Here is a 15,674-nt window from a genome sequence, read left to right as displayed (position 1 = left end):
TTTATGAGAAATACACGAAAAACAATCACAAAATGTTGGGGTTTTAAATAAGTGATTTGTTAACTGATTACAAAGGTACTGACAATTCTGAGAGAAGTTTTGTTCAGATTTCAATTACAGGGATGTTTACAATTTATGGTTTTGTGGGAAGTGGCATTTGTCCAAGTAAAAATAACATAAGCATGGGTGTTTCATGCAGTCATTGTTGGCAACTACATTATATGCTAATACCAATTGGCATTCATCAACTGTTGAAGTCTGTTGTTCTTAAGGTGGCTTCTAAGTATCCAGTTCTGTGCTGTGAACACTTTCTATATCAGCAAAAAACTGGGAACATCGTATTTTCCTGCCATGGAATAAATACCCAAAATGGGAAGCACGTCTTTTGCCAAGCAAGTAAAATTATTGAACATGAGACAAAATACAATACAGTGTGGATTTTAAGACTGATTTTGTCTACAATACCAAACTGGCAAAGCTATTGATTTATAGATAGACAACAATGAACATTCTGAACTTGACGCTCTGGAACAATGGAACCAATGGAGCCAGGAGAGGAGACTCTGGTGAGAATGTGCCTTTATAGTATATGAAAACATAGGCTTGAATGACGTTTCAATAAATGGAAAGCCCATGGGATTTGTGAGTGGAAGTGAGTTATCACAGTGCCAATGAAGATGTGAAATGGAGTTTCAGCCACAGAATGGGAGGAGTAATGACAGAGCTCGGCAATATTTCAGCACTGAAATGAAGTAGATTTTGTAAGAAACTGAGTTAGATTAGGAAACTGATTTCATATCAAGCAGTAGATTACATTGCATTTCTTAGGTCATGATTCGGAGGTGCCAGTGTTGGACTGCGTGTACAAAATTAAAAATCACACAAAACCAGGTTATACTCCAATAGGTTAATTTGGAAGCTGCTCCTTCATCAGGTGATTGTCAGGAACTGAAGCTAAAAACATGAAAATAAAAGGGGCCTCAACTGGAATAGCTTTTTACTTATTCACAAATTGAGACAGTGACAACAATGATTGAGTCAATGAACGAGGCAGAGATATAGATCTGGACACAGTTGAAGGCTGACCAAGCTTCCAGATGTCATTTGAGTGATAGAATGTAGGTGATGAATACTGGCCTGAAATTTGATTTGAGTTTCTGAGACGGATTCCTCAAAAACAATATGAATTTCTTAAACTTGTTTTTCCAAATGATATGCAAAAGATTGAATACTACTAGAAAAATTAATGAGGTCAAAAGCAGAAGCACAACACCTAAACTGTTTACATCTGTACAAATTTTAGACATCAAAAATCACCCATTCTTTTAAGATGTATAGTATACCATATTGAATTTCTGGGGGAGAGGTTGCAAACATTGGTGTATCAATGCATGGCATAAGGATGCTACTATTATCTCTGAGACCTTCCGGACATAAGGGTGAATGTTATGGTCTCTTGGCAGTACATTTGAAAGGTCCGGTCTATAGGTACATGTACAATAAAGTGGGATGTCAGCCAGCCCATAGCATTCCCCTATGTCCAACCTGTGCAACAAACAAAGGTGGAGGGTAAAGGCCCATCCAGTGAAAGGAAAACTTCTTTGTCATTAGGACAACACCCCCAAGTTAGTTAACCCCATTTATCTTTCCCCATACTCCCCCCACCCCACCAAACTCTCTAACCCACTCTCCCAACTCCCTGTCGTTTCTGAGGTCTCCTGGTCATACTACATCAGAATTCCTAAGAACTATCCATTGTCCCAACAATGAACTCTGCTGTCTTCTATTATTACTAATACTGTAGATGCACTAGCTGATCAGATTGGTTGGCAGTATCCTCGGGTGGGACCTCCTGTCCGTGAGGGACAGAAGTCCCATCTTTACCCTTGGTGTGTTATCACTCTACGTAAATCAGATTTCTAGTCAGTGATGGGTAATTAGCTGGTTGTGGGAGCAGGAGGGAATCCATTTCCCCCTTTGAATCTATCCTAGTGAGTTTATTTGTTCAGGCTGTGAAGATAGCCATATACTCTTCACAACAGGGACCTGAAGTGCTCTCATCGATCTCCTAGACTTGTGGTTTAGACATAAGTCACCTACACTTATTTTTAATGGGGTTGGGGGAGCCTTGGGGGTAGAGTGGGAATTGATGGAATGAAAGAGAATGGTAAGAAAATATGAAGGTAGAGAAGAAAACTGAACATTGTCACATGAATAATTTGCATTTTGCTTTTATTAAAGGTTATTACTATCCTACTTAGTTTGAGAACTAATGAAACTTCAACTCACCTCAGACCATTTCATCCAAGCACTGATTGTGCCACAGTTTTGTGCATACTTCACAAATTAACATCATAAAATGGAGGCAAATGATCAAAAACCAGCAGTGCTTTGAAATAAATATTCAAATATATAAAGTTAATTTGGCTTCTGAATTTGTTCATTAATTGATTAAATCGGTCTCATTAAGGTGGTAGTCTTAATCAGGGTTAGATCTGGATCATCATGCAGAATGTAGGATTTTCAAAAATAGGAATTCTGCTGGTCTGCATCAGGTAGGATCACAGTGGTGTTGGGGTAAAGTTGGTGGGAGCCAAATTCCCAGCTCTGTCACAATGTTCCCAAGGAATTTTACCAACAGTGGGACCAGCTTTGGACTGCCACAAGCACTTTATTGAGGCCATTCGACCGTCTGTCAGCATTTTACTTCCAGAATTTCATCATTTTTTTATAAGCTGTAGGCATTACAGGCAAGGTCCGCAATTGTTGCTCATCAACCTCGTTGCTGTGGTTTTTGAGACTGATGTCAGCCAGACTGGGTAAGGACAATAGATTTCCTTTATTAAAGGACGTTAGAAGAAAGTGGCCCTCTTTTGGCCTTATAGAACCTACTGCTGCACAAACCAGGTACTTAAAGGAAATCTTTAACGCAATACAATGAATTAACAGCAAGATGAGACAATCATACCTCATCAAAACCTCCAAGTGAAAAAAGGACTGTAATAGCACAAGATTGCAAAATACATATAAAATTGATACAATGCAGCAGAGTATCAATCTCCATCTTCCCTCTGTTGACTTTACATTTTTAGATAAAATAGTTATGTATTTGTGACTTTAAATGTATAAATATAGCACAAAAATGTGAATAATAAAACATGGACTGACTTTTCAGGTTAATCTCTTTCTCACTGAGTTTCTTTGTGTCTTTCTGAATTGCTTTTTGCAACTCGTAATTCTGCTCTGTTACTTAACATTTCTTTAGAATCATCCTCATTCTTTCTATTATTTTCCTCATGTTTCTGAGTATAAAATCTTTTCTTTCTTCTTGCCTGCTTTGGCTTTCCTCGTTATTCAGCCAAATAAATGTGTACAAAGAATGATGGTCCAATATTCAGAAAAGCATTCCAAGATACAGAATCACAATATCCATCTTTGCCCCTTCAGTGTACAAGCCATTCATCAAACAGTATTCAAGGCTGAATGCATCTATGAAAATCAATTTGGCTCCACTCATGATTATCAACCACTTAGGTTTGATATCACAGGCTAACTTTCGAAGAGTCCACAGTAGAGTAAGTTGTGGTCAGGGTAGAAACGGTATAAGGCGAAAACGAATGAGAAAGAAAAGGAAAAATACATAAGGACCATTCATATATACCGCATTTCAGCCTAGTTAATATTTAAACCATTGAAAGTGTCCATAAATGTGAAATCATTCATTAAAAAAGGAAACTTCCTTAAATGTTGAGGTTGGAACGGACGAATATACTTCAAACTTTCTAATATTGCAGACACTGATGTGCTATGTAAGTTGTACTTAATCTACTTGCATAGCAATATTCTAACAGGGTAGGAAGAAATCTGTTAGTACATGCAAGCGTAGGACACACAACTCTAGCAATAAGATTGGATTTACATTGTATTTTGAAAGAATATTTAGTCACAGGAAATTCAAAGCTGACGTTATCTGTTTCTCATTTGAAGTTTATCAGTTATATTTAGTAGAATAACTGGCCTGCATTCCTATTCATACACAACAGTCTGAGAACTATTTGATCATTTTAAAGCATAGCTTAATAGACACAACAGCAAAAATTAAACAGAGGTTGTGTAGAAGAAAGCAATATATTAACAATACACTTTGTGACCTACCATTCAAGTCCAGCTCGTTGAATGTCATCCCACCAGCATTCTGTCACCTCTCCCATTTCCTGAGGCGTTGGCATGCATTCGAAACTCCAGACTCTGTCAGAACCTTCTGATTTGTCATAGTAACTTTGTATTGAGACCAAAGCTTCCCCTGGATAACACTGGAAGTTAAAACCTTGTCTATAACGATTGACCCATTGCACATCAGATGGCGGATAATTCTGACCATGAACAACAATGACCAGGACTATAAGCAAGTGAGCACATTTGGGACGCATTTCTGCAGTCAGGATGCACTGGCTCAGACTTTGCTGCATCCACTATTTTATATGGGATGTAACATTTGGCTAACAGATGTTTCCAAGCTTGAATCCAGAAACATTTATGATCTGACATAAAAATATGCAGCATGTTTTAAATCTAATACCCAGACTGTGGAACTGTTGATATTATTTTTAAGGTGGACTAAGCATTTTCATATTCTGTAATGAAGACAAAAATATTCTTATACATATTCCTAAAGAGAATTTTAGAACAACTTAATCAGCAGAAACAATTAACCTCTTCATGTAAGTACTATGAGTGGTATGGAAAATATTACCATTTCACAGGAATTACCCTGTTATCCTACAGTCATGAATAATCATTTGACAGTTTAGAAAAGGATCACAGATCCAATCTAAAAGATTTACAATTATTTACTTAATGTCCCTGCATCTACCAAGCCCTAGGATAGTGAATTGCATGGATTCATGACTGTTTCACAGACTTAATTTCTCCTCATTGCTGGTTAATTTTCCTAACCCTTATACTAAAATTATGACCTCTCATTCAAGATTGCCACAAAATGAAACATCATCCCTACATCTACTTTAGCATGTTTAGCATTTATCATTAATAATATAAATAATTTGGATATGAATATAGGAAGTATGGCAAGTTATGTTTGCAGATGTCACAAAAATAGGTAGGGTAGTGAATGGTGAAGAAGATTATCTCAGAATACAATGGATCCTTGATCAAATGGGCCAAGGAGTGGCAGATGGAGTTTAATCTAGATAAATGTGAAGTGTTGCATTTTGGTAAGGCAAATCAAGGCAGGACTTATATACCTAATGGTGGTGCCTTGGGAGTTTTGCTGAACAAAAAGACCTAGGGGTGCAGGTTCATAGTTCCTTGGAAGTGCAGTCACACATATACAGGAAGGCAAAGAAGGTGCTTGGCACACTTGCCTTCATTGGTCAGTGCATTGAGTATAGGAATTGGAACGTCATATTGCAGCTGTACAGGACATTCATTAGGTCACTTTTAGAATACTGCGTACAATTCTAGTCACCCTGCGATAGGAAGAATGTTGTTAAATTTGAGAGGGTGCAGAAAAGATTTACAAGGACGTTGCCGGGACAGAGGGGTTTGAGGTATAGGGAGAGGCTGAATAGGCTGAGGCCTTTTTTCCTGGATTGCTGGAGGCTGAGGGGTGACCCTACAGAGATTTATTCCTTAGGGCGAGGAAGTCCAAAACTAGACAATATAGGTTTAAAGTGAGAGGAGAAAGTTTTAAAAAGGACCTGATGGCTAACTTTTTCATGTAGTGGGTGGTGCATGTATGGGGCGAACTGCTAGAGGAATTGGGGGAGACAAGTACAGTGACAACATTTAAAAGGTATCTGGATGGGTATATGAATAAGAAGGGCTCAGAGGGATATGGGCCAAACGCTGACAAATGGGACTGGTCAGATTGGGATATCCAGATAGTGTGGTTGAGTTGGACTGAAGGGTCTGTTTTCATGCTGTATGACTCTATGACTCTCTCTTATATACTGCAATTAGATCTTCTCTCATTCTTCTAAACTCCAGAGAGTATATGCCTAAACTGCTCAATCTGTCCTCATTAGACAAATCTCACGTGTCTGGAGAAAGTGAGGACTGCAGCTAATGGCGAGTCAGAGTCAAAAGTTGTTGTGCTGGAAAAGCACAGCAGGTCAGACAGCATCTGAAGAGCAGGAGAGTCAACATTTTGGACACAAGCCCTTCACCAGGAATAAAAAAATCTAGTGAATCACCCCTGAACTGTCTCCAATGCAATTATATCCCTCCTCAATTATATCGCCAAAAATGTATGCAATACTCCAGATGTGGCCTCACTTATGACTGGTACAGTTGCAACAATAAGTCCCCACTTTTATACTCCTTTCCTTTTGCAATGCCAAAATTCCATTGCCTTCATTATTATTTATTGTACCAGCGTATCAGTTTTCATCAATTCATACACAAGGACATCAGATCACTCTGCACCAAAGAAATCTGAAATTTCGTTCCACATTGATAATACATTGCCTTGTATTCTTCTGACGAAACTGGATAACTACACACTTAACCAACTTAAGCCTCATTTACCAAATAATGGTCCATTCACCTAACCTACCATATCCACTAATACATTCCTTATTTCTATATTGGAACCTATTGTCCCACCTATTTTAGCACCATCTGCAAATTTGGCTCCAGTACCCTCTTTGCCCGCATCCAAGTCATAAATGTCATAGAGTCATAGAGATTTACAGCACAGAAACAGACCCTTTGGTCCAACGCGTCCATGCTGACCAGATATCCCAACCCAATCTAGTCCCACCTGCCAGCACCCGGCCCATATCCCTCCAAACCCTTCCTATTCATACACCCATCTAAATGCCTCTACAAGGTCAACCCAAAGCCTCCGACGCTCCAGGGAAAACAGTCCCAGCCTGTTCAGCCTCTCCCTATAACTCAAATTCTCCAACCCTGGCAACTCTTGTAACTCTTTTCTGAACACTTTCAAGTTTCACAACATCTTTCCGATAGGAAGGAGACCAGAACTGCACACAATATTCCAACAGTGGCCTAACCAATGTCCTGTACAGCCGCAACATGACCTCCCAACTCCTGTACTGAATACTTTGACCGATAAAGAAAAACATACCAAATGCCTTCCTCACTATCCTATCTACCTGCGACTCCACTTTCAAGGAGTTATGAACCTGCACTCTAAAGTTTCTTTGTTCAGTAACACTCCCTAGGACCTTACCATTAAGTGTATACGTGCTGCTAAGATTTGGTTTTCCAAAATGCAGCACCTTGCAATTATCTGAATTAAACTCCTTCTGATCAAGGGCCTGTTGTAATCTGAGGTAACCCTCTTCGCTGTCCACTGCATCTCCAATTTTAGTGTCATCTGCAAACTTACTAACCATATCACTCATGCTCTCATCCAAATCATTTGGATAAATGACGAAAAGTAGTGAACCCAGTAGTGATCCTTACCTCCAGTCTGAAAAACAAACCTCCACCACCACCCTCTGTCTTCTACCTTTGAGCCAGTTCTGTATCCAAATGGCTAGTTCTCCCTGTATTCCATGAGATCTAACCTTGCTTTCCAATCTCCCATGGATAACCTTGTCGAATACCACACTGAAGTCCATATCGATCACATCTACTGCTCTGCCCTCATCAATCCTCTTTGTTACTTCTTCAGAAAACTCAATCAAGTTTGTGAGACATGATTTTTCACACATAAAGTCATGTTGACTATCCCTAAGTAGTCCTTCTCTTTCCAAATACATGTACATCCTGTCCCTCAGGATTCCCTCCAATAACTTGCCCACCACCGACGTCAAACTCACTGGTCTATAGTTCACTGGCTTGTCCTTACCACCCTTCATAAACAGTGGCACCATGTTGGCCAATCTCCATTCTTTCGTCACCTCACCTATGACTATCAATGATACAAATATCTCAGTAAGAGGCCCAGCAGTCAGTTCCCTAGCTTTCTACAGAGTTCTAGGGTACACCTGATCAGGTCTTGGTGAGTTATCCACCTTCATGCATTTCAAGACATCCAGCACTTCCTTCTCTGTAATATGGACATTTTTCAAGATGTTACCATCTATTTCCCTACATTCTACATCTTCCATGTCCTTTTCTACAGTAAATACTGATGCAAAATACTCGTTTAGTATCTCCCCCATTTTCTGCAGCTCCACACAAAGGCTGCCTTGCTGATTTTTGAGGGGCCCTATTCTCTTCCTAGTTACCCTTTTGTTCTTAATGTATTTGTGAAAACTCTTTGGATTCTCCCTAATCCTATTTGCCAAAGCTATCCCATGTCCCCTTTTTGCCCTCCTGATTGCCCTCTTAAGTATACTCCTACTGCCTTTATACTCTTCTGAGGATTCACTCGATCTATCCTGTCTTTATCTGACATATGCTTCCTTCTTTTTCTTAATCAAACCCTCAATTTCTTTAGTCATCCAGCATTCCCTACACCTACCGGCCTTTCCTTTCACCCTAACAGGAACATACTTTCACTGGATTCTCGCTATCTCATTTCTGAAGGCTTCCCATTTTCCAGCCGTCTGTTTACCTGCGAATATTTGCCCCCAATCAGGTTTTGAAAGTTCTTGCCTAATACCGTCAAAATTTGCCTTTCTCCAGTTTAGAACTTCAACTTTTAGATCTGGTCTATCCTTTTCCATCACTATTTTAATAGAATTATGGTGACTGGCCTCAAAGTGCTACCCCACTGACACCTTAGTCACCTGCTCTGCCTTATTTCCCAAGAGTAGGTCACGTTTTGCACCTTCTACAGTAGGTACATCCACGTACTGAATTAGAAAATTTTCTTGTACACATTTAACAAATTCTTCTCCATCTAAGCCCTTAAGACTATGGCAGTCCCAGTCAATGTTTGGAAAGTTAAAATCCCCGACCATAACCACCCTATTATTCTTACAAATAGCTGAGATCTCGTGACAAATTTGTTTCTCAATTTCCCCCTGACTATTTGGGGGTCTATAATACAATCCCAATAAAGTGATCATCCCCTTCTTATTTCTCAGTTCCACCCAATAACTTCCCTGGATGTATTTCCGGGAATATCCTCCCTCAGCACAGTTGTAATGCTATCTCTTATCAAAAATGCCACCCCCTCCTTTCTTGTCTCCCTTTCTATCCTTGCTGTAGCATTTGTATCCTGGAACATTAAGCTGCCAGTCCTGTCCATCCCGGAGCCATGTTTCTGCAATTGCTATGATATCCCAGTTCCATGTTCCTAGCCATGCCCCGAGTTCATCTGCCTTCCCTGTTAGGCCTCTTGCATTGAAATAAATGCAGTTTAATTTATTAGTCCTACCTTGTCCCTGCCTGCCCTGACTGTTTGACTCACTTCTGTTCTCAACTGTACCAGTCTCAGATCGATCTCTTTCCTCACTATTTCCCTGGGTCACACCCCACCTCCTTACTAGTTTAAATCCTCCCGAGCAGCTCTAGCAAATTTCTCTGCTAGTATATTAGTCGCCTTCCAATTCAGGTGCAATCCATTCTTCTTGTACAGGTCACTTCTACCCCAAAAGAGATTCTAATGATCCAAAAATGTGAATCCTTCTCCCATACAGCAGCTCCTCAGCCATGCATTCATCTGCTCTATCCTCCTATTCCTGCCCTCACTAGCTCATATCACAGAGAGTAATCCAGAGGATCTCCTTTTTAAATTCCTGCCTAACTCTCTGTAATCTATTCCCTTCCCAAGTCGTTGGTTCCAGTGTGGACAATGACCTCTTGCTGGCTCCTCTCCCCCTTGAGAACATTCTACACCCTGTCTGAGACATCCTTGATCCTGACACCAAGGAAGCAACGCACCATTTTGATTTTTCACTGCTGGCCACAGAAACGTATGTCTGTACCTTGGACTAGACAGTCTCCTAACACAGCTGATCTCTTGGAACTGGTGTACGTCTCATTGCATTAGAGGCAGTCTCAATACCAGAAATTTGGCTGTTCATGCTACGTTCCCCTAAGAATCTATCATCCCCTAAAAATCCATCACCCCCTACATTTTCCAAAACAGCATACTTGTTTGAAATGGGGATAGCCACAAAAGACTCCGGCACTAACTGCCTACCTCTCTTACCTTTCCTGAATTTAACCCATCTGCAACTTTTCCTCCTTCCTATAACTGGCATCCATCACATACCATTGCTATTGCAAATTCCTCATTGCCTCTAACTGTCTCTCCAACTGATCCATTCAATCTGATAGGATCCGCAACCAACAGCATTTATTGCAGATTTAATCCACAGTAACCCGTAAGCTCTCCTTAAACACCCACATCTGACAAGAAGTAAATATCACTCCACTAAAGGCCATTTTTGCTCCTTCACAATCTGCAGACCCAGAAAATAACACTGTCTTATTCCTCTACAAAACACTGCTCCAGGTTAAAACTATTCACTTATGTATTTCTGTGCTGTGACTTCGCCCAAACAATTCCTCCAAGATCAGTTGTGAATTTCACTGTTTGTTGATTTTCCCAGATGCACTCCGATGTCCAGTGATACTTGAATTCAAACAGCAAAGGCAGTAACTGTGCAGGTTCACTGTGGTGTCAGTTTCTTTCTCTTTCTCTGTCCTGCACTGACCTCACCATGTGCTTCTTTTGTCTGTGCCTCTCCCTTTTTAAAACTGCTGTTGTTTTGAATTTCTTTTTCCAAAGTTCCAACACAATGCAACAGCATATGAAACAGTAATTGCTACTCCTGGAATTCGAGGAAGTCACCTCCAACACCTAAAATACCTCAAAAAAGGAGCAGCTGTTACAGCCAGAAATCTTTTCTGTCCTCCATCTTGGATTACCCAAAATCCTCTTCATTAAACGGATTGCAAATAGGTGGGGCCCAAGCACTGAACCCTGCGTCAATTCACTACCTACAACTTGCCAACCAGAAAAGCCCCATTTATTTTAATTATCTGCTTTCTGTTGGTTAGCCAATCCTCCAACCAAGCTAATAAATTTCCCTTAATCTCATCCCAACTTGTCTATTAAACACTTTTGTTCAGCATTTTATAAAATGCCTTCTGTAAGTCCAGATATATTAAATCTACAGGAACCCCATTATTCATTTCGTTTGATACATTTTCAAACAACTCTAGCAAATTCAGAAAACCATGATAAATCTGATCAATTGTGCTTTGACGTTTCAAATGTCCTATTACAACTTTCTTAATAATGGATTTGAATAATTTCCCAATGATACATATTAAACTAATTGGTCTGTAATTTCCTACACTCTGTCTCTCTCCCTTTTGAATAAGTGTATTATATTAGCATTTTTCTAAATCAGTGGAAACTTCTTTTCTCTTGTGGGATGTCAGAATTACTGTGGACTAGGCCAGTCCACTCAAAACATTCTTAAGCAGGAAACCCAGACCATAACTTTGCAATTTGTTTCAGTAAGTGTACAGTGAAAGTTACCCAGACTACGTTAGCTAGGTTGTCTACCAGGTTTTAAAATAGACAAAGATATATTTACAAAATTACACAATGAAACACAAAGAACAGAATAAAGAATCCTTACACAATTCAATCTATCCAAGCTAGACTTAATGAATACCCACAACAGTCCCAATAAGCAAACCCCCTCAAAAAACAGTAAAAATGGAACAAATGCCAACAGGTTGAAGTTAGAAGGGCAGAAGGGGAGAGAGAGAGAGTTTAGCAGCCTATTTCCACACAGCTGAACTCCTAACTAGTTCTGGACTGAACTGCTCAGCTAGAGAGCTGACCACTCCCCTTTCATTATACAGATCACAGAATATGACCACAATGGCCTGAGGTCTTATCTGTTTACATATAAACAAAAGGCCTCTCAGCATCCTTTTTCATCTCTGTACCAAATTAGTCACCTCAGAGCCAGGAGGGTTTTATGACCCCTCTGACAAAAACCAAGGACACAGTATCCTTGAGAAAAGGAACAGTTTTTAGAAAAAAGGGACTACCTTTGTGACAGAATTTATTGCCCATCCCTACTTATCCTGGAGAGGATGTTGGTGAGCTGCCTTCTTGAATCATTGCAGTCCAACTGCTGATGGTTGACCTTCAATGCTTTTATGGAGGGAATTCCAGGATTTTGACCCAGGGATGGTGAAGGAATGGCTATATATTTTCCGAGTTAGGATGGTGAATGGTTTGGAGTGGAACTTGCAAGTACTGGTGTTCTCATATCTATTGCCCTGTCCTTCTAGATGGAAATAGTCATGGGTTTGGAAAATGCTATCTGAGAATCTTTAGTGAATTCTACAGTACATCTTGTAGATAGTACACACTGCTGCTACTGACTATTAGTTGTGGAGGGAGTGGAAACTTGTGGATGTGCTGCCAATCAAATAGCCTTCTTTGTCCTAGATACTGTCAAGCTTCTTGAGTGTTGTTCTTGAAGCTGCACTCATCCAACCAAGTGGGGAACATTCCATCACACTCTTGGCTTGTGCCTTGTAGACAGTGAATAGGCTTTGGTGAATCAGGTGGTGAGTTATTTGCTGCATCATTCCTTTCTGTAGCCACTGCATTTATATGGTGGTTCAGTTAAGTTTCTGGTCAATGATAACCCCCAGGATGTTGATGGTGGTGATGGTAAGATCATTGAATGTCAAGAGATAGTGATAGGATTGTCTCTTATTGGAGATGGTCATTGGCTGGCATTTGTATGGTACAAATGTTACTATTTGTCAGCCCAAGCCGATATTGTCCAGGATTTGTTGAAGTTGAACATGAGGAGTTGTGAATAGTGCTGATTATTGTGCAAGCATCAGCAAACATCCTCCCTACTGACTTTATGATGGGCGGGAGGTCATTGATGAAGGAACAGAAGATGATTGAACCTAGGACACTAATATGAGGAGCTACTGCAGAGATGTTCTGGAGCTGAGATGACTGATCTCTAACAACCACCACAAATCTTCCTATGGGCCAGTTATGACTTCAACTAGCAGAGAGTTTTTCCCTGATTACCATTGATTCCAGATTTGTTAGGGTTCCTTGATGCCACACTCAGTCAAATGTGGCCTTGATGTTAAAGGCTGTCACTCTCACCTCACCTCAGGAATTCATGCTTGAACCAAGGCTGTCATGAGGTCAGGAGATGAGTGACCCTGGCACAACTCAAATTGGACATCACTGAGCAGGTTAGTGCTGAGTAGGTGATGCTTTGTAGTACTGTTGATGATACCTTCCATCACTTTACTGATGATCAAGGGTTAACTGATAGGGTGGTAATTGGTCAGGTTGGATTTGACCTGCTTTATATGTATTGGATAATTTTCCACATTGTCGGGTGGATGCCAATGTTTAAATTTTACCAAAAGGATTGGCAATAGCTGGAGCACAAGTCTTTAATACTATTGCCAGAATGTTGTCTGGGCCCATAGCCTTTGCAGTATCCAATATCTCTAACCATTTCTTGATATCACATGGAGTGAATCAAATTGACTGAAGCCTGGTATCTTTAATGCTGGGGACCACTGGAGAAGGCTGAGATGGATCATCCATTTGGCATTTTGGCTGAAGATTGCTGCAAATACATCAGCCTTATCTTTTGCACTGAGGTGCTGGGTTCTTCCATCATTACAGATAGGGATATTTGTGAAGCCTCCTTCTCCAGTGAGTTGTTAAATTGTTCACCCCTCTTCATTACTACATTGCAGATCTTAGAATTAATCTGTTGGTTATAGGATCACTTAGCTCTATCTATCACTTGCTGCTTATACTATTTGTCACACAGTAGTCCTGTTTGGTAGCTTCACCACTTTGACAGCTCATTTTTAGGTTAGCCTGGTACTGCTCCTGCATGCCCTTCTGCACTCTCCATTGCACCAGGTTTGTTAAATTGATTAATCAATTATACACATATTGAAATCACCCATGCTTATTGTTGTACCTTTCTTACACACCCACTGTATTTCCAGGTTTACACAGCACCCCACTGCGGTACTACTGTTTTTTTGGGATTTATTGATCACTGCCACAAGAGATTCTTTCCCTTGCTTTTTCTTATTTCTATTCAGGCTTATTTTACATCTTGAAGTCTAGTGCCTATAGTATTTCTTATCACATCACTTATTTATTCCCTTACTAATAAAGCTATAACATTTTGTCTTCCTTTCAGCCTATCCTTCAAAACATTCAGTATCCTTATACCTTCAATTATCAAACCTGATCTCCCTGCAACCACATCTCAGTATTTGCCACCAAATCATACCCATTCATCTCAATTTGACCTGTTACTTCATTAATTTTATTCTAAATGCTTCGTACATTCCGATACAAGTTTGTTCTATTACCAGATTTCCCAACCCTTATATGATTCCTTGGTGCTGTATGACATTCTGTCTTTTCCTTTTATTCTCTGGTAAAATTATCTAAAATTCAATCTGTATCATGTGTAATTAGAGTGGGAAAGTATAAAATTCCTTGGTCCAGTATTCAATAGACACATCAACCCAAAACAAGCAAAGTTCCGAGATATATGTTAGCGTCCTATTGCACTCCTTTCAAATGCTGAAACATTGCATACTGGAATAATTTTTATATAAAATATAAGCACTTCAGATATAGTATTACCAAACCCAAAATGTATTAAGGGATTGTCTACATCTTTGTCAGTTTTGTATTACTTCAATCAATTCAATATTCAGGGTTATCATGACTAAATTTTGCTAAATGCAATTTTAAGAGCTCCAAAATTTCTGAGTCCCGAAGCAAAGGCTTATGTTTGTGACGGAGTAACAATTATCTCTGCCATATCCTAGATGGATTCACAGTATGCATAATGTAATGGGAGGACATTAATTAATTGCCCTTCAACTGTTAAATTGCTCAGCCAAATGCTGTGAAAGCAGCAGTGACTGCAGCTGAAGCATTTTTCATGATTTTGGAGTTCAGAACTAGGGGGACTTTGTCTCAGAATAAGGGATTTCATTACTAAGCAAAATTTGGTCCTGGGAAATAGGATATATTAATGGCTTAGATTTTGCCATCAGTGGCAAAAGAATGATGCCCATTCTGGCCTCAGTAGAAGCTTCCACAAAAATCCAGCACATGTCAGAGACTGGAATTTCTCCTCTCTGACATTCATTTCAACTTGGCATTTTGGAAAGATGATTTGTGATGTTCAACTACTTGGAAGACAGCAGAAAATTCGATAAATCAGTAGAAAATTGTTTACATACAGCAAAGCAAGGAGTAAATCATATTTTCATGTAGGACACAGACTGCGGTACAACTAATTCTTGGCGATCCTAACGTATTGGCTTCCTCTTTGCTATAGGGAGAAAATGAGCACTGCTTATACTGGAAATCAGAGTCGAGAGTGCGGTGCTGAAAAAGCACAGCCAGTCAGGTAGCATCGAGAATCAGGAGAATTGACGTTTCGAGTATAAGCTGTTCATCCTGATGAAGATCTTCTGCTCGAAACGTCAATTCTCCTGCTCCTTGGATGCTGACCCGTTGTGCTTTTCCAGCACCATACTCTCCTGTTTGCTATACACCACCTTGCCCCAAACATTGGTGACTACTTCATTCACACCAGCACTTTTGGACCCAGAGGCCAGTGAAGCAATAAGGATGTTTGACCATGGTGGTCAATAGAATTGTAGCATCCCTACAGTACAGATGGAGACTACCCAGCCCATCGAGTCTGTACTAACCTTCCAAA

At 39.9% G+C, this 15,674-nt stretch overlaps 1 protein-coding gene across 1 annotated transcript in view; it reads right to left on the bottom strand.

Annotated features, from left to right (window-relative positions):
• dpt (dermatopontin) overlaps nt 1–4,490 on the bottom strand; it is a 32,720-nt gene extending 28,230 nt beyond the window's left edge. Inside the window, exon 1 of the mRNA XM_060833063.1 lies at nt 4,156–4,490. Within this exon, the coding sequence (XP_060689046.1) occupies nt 4,156–4,469 (314 nt within the window). The 5' untranslated portion in view covers nt 4,470–4,490. The remainder of the gene's footprint in view (nt 1–4,155) is intronic.
• Between the last annotated feature and the right edge of the window lie 11,184 nt (nt 4,491–15,674).

The sequence above is a fragment of the Hemiscyllium ocellatum genome, chromosome 12 (assembly GCF_020745735.1).
Source record: "Hemiscyllium ocellatum isolate sHemOce1 chromosome 12, sHemOce1.pat.X.cur, whole genome shotgun sequence".
NCBI classification, from domain to species: Eukaryota; Metazoa; Chordata; class Chondrichthyes; order Orectolobiformes; family Hemiscylliidae; genus Hemiscyllium; species Hemiscyllium ocellatum.
This window is presented reverse-complemented; position numbering and strand designations above follow the sequence as displayed.